The sequence below is a fragment of the Dipodomys merriami genome, unplaced genomic scaffold (assembly GCF_024711535.1).
Source record: "Dipodomys merriami isolate MVZ:Mamm:240054 unplaced genomic scaffold, mDipMer1.0.p SCAF_1, whole genome shotgun sequence".
Lineage (NCBI taxonomy): Eukaryota > Metazoa > Chordata > Mammalia > Rodentia > Heteromyidae > Dipodomys > Dipodomys merriami.
The window spans coordinates 25,406,464-25,413,878 of NW_027202270.1; the positions used below are offsets into that span (position 1 = coordinate 25,406,464).

Consider the following 7,415-nt stretch of genomic DNA (forward strand, 5'->3'; position numbering starts at 1 on the left):
TAAGAATCTCATGGACTTTCCTGCGCTGCTGATTTAGAACCTGGATCCTCAGATCTCAGCCTCCTGAGTAGCTAAGATTATAAGGCATGTGCCACCAGTGCCCAGCCAGAGCTGTGTTTATCCACATAATTAATTGAGAAGTAATTCAAAGGGTAGAAACTTTATCCTTGAGCTTATGACTTCATTGGAGAGAGGGAGACCAGGAAAGGAGAATGTTTATGAGAAAGACAGTAGTGAATATGAATTGAGAGCCCTTGAGGTGATAAAGCTCAGAGGAGGGAAAGCCACTACTGGACTGGTTCTAAGAAGAGATAGCCCAAAGGGTCTCAGTGGGAGGTGGTAAGCTTCAGGGGAAAGGGGGAGATGGGGTATTCCAGTCTTAAGGAATGACTTACTTCCATAGGTGAAGACCATCACAAACACCCTGAATTTAAGAGGCAAAAAGGAAGGGGAGGGGGAAAACTCTCTATTTAGTGCCTATGGGCTGCCAAAATTTAAAACAAATATACTCACTTTTCAGAATGAATTTTCTCTACTCCCACTGTTTCCCTCACTTAACCATAGAAGTGCAGCAAAACAGTGAGAGAAGACATTTCTCTTGATTTGTTCTTAATATATTGATTTTCATTCTCCACACCATTTCAAACTCTGAGCATTTTATCAGGAAGAATACCTAGCTCTATTGTAATGGAGATAAAATACACACACACATACACACACACACACACACACACACACACACACACACACACACACACACACACTTATATTTTTGATAGGGAAATGAGAAAAAGGAAGAGATTCCACCATTAGTCAAATCAAGCTGAAATCACAGGAGCATGGACGCACATACATAAGCAAGCACACACCTTTCTAAGCCTGTGCTACAGCAGATGAACAAAACTGGCTTTTCCACGCTGACTCAGACACCGGTAGTGAGGTAGTGCAGAGGAGGGGCTTGTCATGAACTCCCACTGACGTCCAGGGAGGACCTCCCTGCATATCACAAGCTCCCTTGAAATTAGCCCCTGTGAGTGCAGCAGAGACCACTTCTACCTGTGCTCCTACTCAACTACAGAAATTTGATTGGGTCCTCCCCCAAGCCAGATCCTGAAAGTACCATTCACCTCCATATCCTATTCTTGATGGATGCTCTAGGCTGAGGCAGCTACACCAACCACGAGGCTGAGGCAGCTACACCAACCACCAGCAGTGTCTGGATTCCAGCAACTCCTTCCACTCCAGCTGTACAATTCTCTCTTTGGAACCTTGTTAAAGATCATACACACGCACACACACAGAGTCATCATTTGACTATATACATAGCCATCATTTGATCAAAATGATCAAACAAAAATGATCAATTATTGTTAATGTGTTCCAAGCTAGGCTCCAGTGGCTCATGCCTATAAACCTAGCTGCTCAAGAGGCTGAGATCTGAGGCTCATGGTCTGAAGCCAGCCCAGAAAGGAAAGTATATGAGACTCTTAACTCCAATTAACTATCAAAAAACAACAACAAAAAAGCCAGAAGTGGAGGTGGGTGGGGCTTAAGAGGTCTTAAGCAAAAAGGATCAAGGATAGTGACTAGACCTTGAGGTCAAGCCCCAAAACTGGCACAAAAAGAAATAATTAAAATGTTCCAATATTGTATGTGAAATTATCTATTGACCACATTTAATCCCCAAACCACAAGAAAAGGTGGAGACACCTAGGTAGTAAGCACAGAAACACAAACGTATTATCAATTTATAACTTAATGCCATCTTTAAAATTTATTAAAATATTGATAAAGACTCTCCTTTGACTAAAACTTGAATCAGACACCTCTCAGTTCCCTGCCTGGTAATGTCTAAACTCAGGCTTCCCTCTCTGTCTTATAGAACCCAGTTTGAACAAGAACTCTGATAAGGCAATGGAGTGTTTGATTATGCTAATGACCTTAGCCTGACATTAGCCAGAAACCCTATATCTCTGACATTTCCTCTTAGTAATGTTTTACCCACTGACTCTCTGGTGTATGCTCTTCAGTTCAAGATGTCCACTTGCACATGTTGGAATTGGAATTGAATCCAATTTCTGTTGTTCAGGGCAAAACCCCCTTGCAATGGCTCCTATCTGTTTCCAGGGCTCTCTTTGAACAATCTGCATACTGCCATTGGTGGGCTTTGGAGTGACATTTTCAGACACGCATAAAACATTCTGTGATTACATTCACACATCCCATCATTCTCTCTTGTCCCCCTCCCACTGTGAGCCCTTCTCTACTTAATGAGTTTTTTTCATTCAATTTTTCTTCACCCCAAAATAACAAAATAACTAAAATATTATTATCTTGATTAGCATTATTTAAAAGATGATTTTGGACTAGGAAGTTGGCTCAGTGGTAGAGTGCTTGCCTCACATGTATGAGGCCCTGGGTTCGATTCCTCAGCATCACATAAACAGGGAAAAAAAGGTAGAAGTGGCACTGTGACTCAAGTGGTAGAGTGCTAGTCTTGAGCTGAAGAGCTGAGGGACAGCGCCCAGGCCCAGAGTTCAGGCCCCATGATTGCCAAGAAAAAAAAAAAATGATTTAGATGAAAACAAGAGTATACTACATAGTCTAAATAATACAACCCTAAATGGATTTTCAATACACAAAACCCTGAAAGATAAACACCAAAATGTCAGCTCTCATTATCTCGGGGTGGGGGGGCAGGGGGAGGTGTTGTATTGTGATCAATTCTTATTTTGTTTTTAGAGAGGGCACTATTATGATCTGCCCAGACTCTCACTCAGGACTGAGACACTTTTTCCCTGATGCTAACAGCTGAAAACTGAGTCTGACTCAAGGAATTTTCCTCTTTAAAGGGACACTGTTTCACAGTGGCAGCCCACATTTAATTACTGGGCAACCAGTGACACATAGTCCTAGTCCCCTTGACTGGTGATTATGCTAGCTCTAAGTTACCTACAGGGTCAGCGAGTCTACTACCATTGCTTGAGATAACTATCAATGCACACTTAACAACTGATGTAGGGAGAGAGTGCAGGAGGGGACACCTGTGGCCAGCTGACAAAGGAGGAAAGAGGCAGGTGAGTTTAGTTCCCTGATGAGTTGGTTCCATTAAGTGGGTACAAGCCCTCAGTGGTATGCTACTGCGTGATGGTACCTTAGTAGGGAGTGGCTCTGAAAACAGCAGTGAGGAAAATCCTCCCAGGAGGCAACCTTAAGAACATGCACCTGTTATTTACTTTGTGTAGAACAAAAAGTAATCTAAGGTCAGGACACATATAGACGTAACGAATAGATGTTAAGAGGGTTGGCTGGCCGGTCCAAGGCCAGAGAAGGAAAAAACTGTCCGATTAGGAATAAGAATGACTGGAGTAGGGCTGGGAAAGTGGCTCAGTGGTAGAGCGCTTGCCTTGCATGCCTGAGGCCCTGGGTTCGATTCCCAGCACCACATAAGCAAAAAGAAAAAATAATCCGGAAGTGGCGCTATGGCTCAAGTGGTAGAGCGCTAGCCTTGAACTGAAGAGCTGAGGGACAGCGCCCAGGCCCAGAGTTCAGGCCCCACGACCAGACCCCCCAAAAAAAGAATGACTGGAGTAGAAGCATGTGTATGTGTGTGGAGAGATGGGAATAGGCAGAAAGAATGAAGATGATTGTATCCCACATTACTGACTACTGTAGGCCCATGGAAGGGTTGTTTAGCCATCAAGTAGACAGAATGTTTTGGCCTGACATCAGCCACCCTAGTTCTAGCATAAGAAGTTTATAGAAAGTATTATTTTCTGAGAGCAAACTTGAGGGTTATGGACTTCCTCCTTCTTAACAAGCTACTACCCCTCTAAAAATTTCTGGTTACCAGCAGATAGACTAGTGTGAGCCCCAGTAAAGCCCCATCCAGCTATTTGATGGTAGGTTTCATCCTTGGACCCCTTTCACCTTGAAAGAGACAATGACATCCTTATTGAAGTCAATACATATTGTAGGTACAGGTTTGCCTGTCTTGAGCTTAAGAGTATTGGTCAACACACACATTACATGCTAAATAAATAGTGCTATACTTCCAAAACTGCAAAGAATAGAATTGCTTTTAAAAAAATGTACCTATGGTGCCACTGGGAAATGCCAGTTTATATTTGTGAAAGAATAAGAGTAAAAAAGACAGAAAAAAAAACCCTCCTGGTATCATTTTTGAAAATTGTCTTGTTAGTTAAAACTCTTTGAAATTGACTCCAGAACATCAGGGGCTCCTGTACTATACCATGAGACCCACACTCCACCTCAAGTCTGAAAACATGGGTAGTGTGAACCTGAAGAATTTCTGCATCGCTCCTTACAATCCTCAAATTACTCTCATCAAGGGAGCAAGGTTTTTGTTTTTTGTTTTTTGGGTTTTTTTGGTCGGTTGTGGGGTTTGAACTCTGGGCCTGGCACTGTCCCTCAGCTCAAGGCTCAAGGCTAGCTCCTTACCACTTGAGCCACAGCACCACTTCTGGTTTTCTGGTGGTTTACGGGAGATAAGAGTCTCACAGACTTTCCTGCCCTGGCTGACTTTGAACTGTGATCCTCAGATCTCCGCCTCCTGTGTAGCTAGGATTACAGGCATGAACCACCGGTGCTTGGCTAGCAGCGTTTTAATAGATAAATAAAATCATACATAATAGATAATAAAAAGAAATAATAGATAATAAAAATAAAATATTAAAAGTAAAAAAGAAATAATAGATAATTTTAACAAAGGAAAGATCATTTGAAGACAGGCAGGCTGACCAGCCACCAGTAGCAGAAAGAATCCAGCCAGCACCTTACCCAAGATAAGAAAATGGAGGAAGGCCATACCTGTACTCTTCAGGAGCCCAGTGGAGGAATGATGCTATTCAAATATCCCCAATTAACAGAGATAATTGTGGAATCTTGACTTTGATCTAAACACCATGTTTTTTAAAAGCACTGTCATAGATTACTTCTTTTGCTACATTTTCCTTAAGATTCCTTACTATTTCAATTCAGATTTTAAAAACATTTCTTTCAAAACAACAACAACAACAAAAGCAGACTACAGGGCCAAGTTTGATTACCTTGGAAAAGTTGATTAAGCAGAGTAAGCTATAAAATAAATGCATAGGGATTGAGTTTCGCTCACCCTTTTGCTCGACTAAAAGAGTAGAGACCTTTTTCTTTTTTCTTTTTTTTTCTTTTTCTTTTTTTTTCCACTTTGGTGGCAACAACAGCTTTAGTGAATCAAAGCAACACGAACCTACCAGAAAGAATGAGAGGAAACCAACCATTCAGCCAACCCCAGCGACCAGAGAGAGGGAGGGGAGAGGGCGGGCCATGCAAATCCCCTTACTCTCTGGAATGGGCCCTTTTGTGTGATTTCCTGTGGAGGCAGCAGTCAGGGCTGTATATATACCGCGATGGTCCCCCAGTGCCACACAGCACAGGGAACAGCTCCTGCTTCCTCTCTCCAAAATGGGAAAGGTAAATCCTGGGTACCTGATGTCCAGCTTTTGCCCTGTTGGAGCATCCTCAGCAGGTGAGGGGGGTGGGGGGTGGGAAATCTCGCCTGCTTTATGTCTTCCCATTGCAGATCACCTTCTACGAGGACCGGAGCTTCCAGGGCCGCTGCTACGAGTGCAGCACCGACTGCCCCAACCTGCAGACCTACTTCAGCCGCTGCAACTCCATCCGCGTGGACAGCGGCTGCTGGATGCTCTACGAGCGCCCCAACTACCAGGGCCACCAGTACTTCCTGCGGCGGGGCGACTACCCGGACTACCAGCAGTGGATGGGCCTCAGCGACTCCATCCGCTCCTGCCGCCTGATTCCGCAAGTGAGTGTGACTCTGTCTTTGTGATCAGTCTCTGCAAATTGCGTTAGTCCAAAGAGTTACTTACCTTAAACCAAAGAGTTCCAACTAGAGAGCAGGAAGAAGCCATACCTAGCTCATGCAGTTCAGAAGAGTGCCTGCTGGAGCCATTCCTCACCAAGTCTCATGTGGGTATATATCTTTTTTTCAATCATGTTCCCAGATTTTACATTTTTAAATAAAATAAAGACGAGAAGACTAGGGAATGATTAAGGGGTGGGGGGTGGGGTGAAGTAGGATATAAAAGAGACTGAATTTACTTTAAAAAAGAGAGAGAGAGAGAGATAATTTCTGTTTCTTCCAAGCTCTAGCAAACCAGAAAGCCAATGTATCACATTTGCATAAAGAGAATCTAGGACCGTTTAGTTGATGGCAGACACTGGTACTTTTGGCTTTACTCGTCCACTTGATGGTTCTGGCCCTGTATTCTGGTTTCTATTCCAATATAAAGGTCAGTATATATTAGTTCAGTTTAGTGGTATAAAGCACAAGGCCAGATCCCAAGCTAAATTTTGGGATTCAGTACTTTCTGGGAAGTGAGTCTGGAATTCCCAGGAGAGTGGACTGGGGGCGAGGGGCATGGGATCTAGTAACATCAAAACTGAGTTTATTGAAGGTGATTTTGCTGTAGAGGGAGATGGAGCAGTTGAGAGCAAGAGACACAGCAGAAGCTGAGAGTCAGAGGGTTCAGCTTTGAACTAAATCTGAGGTTTTCAAAACAGATAAGGGAACTGTATCATCCTATTTGTCACAAGAGTTTAATTCTCAAACTTAGTCTACGTAAAAGCAACTGTATCTTCTTACAGAAAATAGCTAATGTGGATACTTTTTTAATCAGATATATATAAAATTATACTTGCCTGAACAAAGACTCTATCATTTATCTCCTTTGAGTGGTAGGATTTCAAACAACAAGCACTTGAAATGATATGATAATCTTTATTTTTAGCAAATTTTAATTCCCAGAGATCATCGGCTAACGGATAGAGGCTGAAGAGTTACTGGGTTCTGTTCCTAGTTCTGCCAATAAGTCTGGAGATTTCTTAGAGTTGGGCTAGTGGGGGTGAGAAAGACTCCTGAACTGTACCATGTGCCTGTGCAAATTTGGACTCAAAGATTTCCCAGTAGGGGTGGCTGTGGAGGTACAGGAGCTAGAATTTTGGTTTCTCTCCATTTTAGTTCATTTATTTTTCCTCTTTTGTCTGCCACCCTAGCATTCGGGCACTTACAGAATGAGGATCTACGAGAGAGATGAGTTCAGAGGACAAATGTCAGAGATCACAGAGGACTGTATCTCTCTCCAGGACCGCTTCCACTTCAATGAAATCCACTCCCTCAATGTGCTGGAGGGCAGCTGGATTCTGTACGAGATGCCCAGCTACAGGGGAAGGCAGTATCTGCTGAGGCCCGGGGAGTACAGGAGATACCTTGACTGGGGGGCTACGAATGCCAAAGTTGGTTCTTTTAGAAGAGTCATGGATTTTTATTAAAATATTTACATTCCCCACTTTTCTCCCTTAGAGTCCAATAAAATCTGTAGCTTGTGTTTCTGGCA

The 7,415-nt window shown here is 43.1% G+C and overlaps 1 protein-coding gene across 2 annotated transcripts; it reads left to right on the forward strand.

Moving 5' to 3' along the window:
* The first annotated feature begins 5,463 nt into the window (after nucleotides 1-5,463).
* On the forward strand, nucleotides 5,464-7,415 carry Crygb (crystallin gamma B). 2 transcript variants are annotated; one of them, XM_070028800.1, is made up of 3 exons: nucleotides 5,464-5,472; nucleotides 5,582-5,830; nucleotides 7,075-7,415. In XM_070028800.1, the coding sequence occupies exons 1-3, from the start codon at nucleotides 5,464-5,466 to the stop codon at nucleotides 7,348-7,350; spliced, it is 534 nt and encodes a 177-aa protein (XP_069884901.1). In that variant the 3' UTR covers nucleotides 7,351-7,415. The 2 variants fall into 2 exon arrangements, with proteins under 2 accessions (XP_069884901.1, XP_069884842.1); XM_070028741.1 differs by having other exon boundaries at nucleotides 5,582-5,824.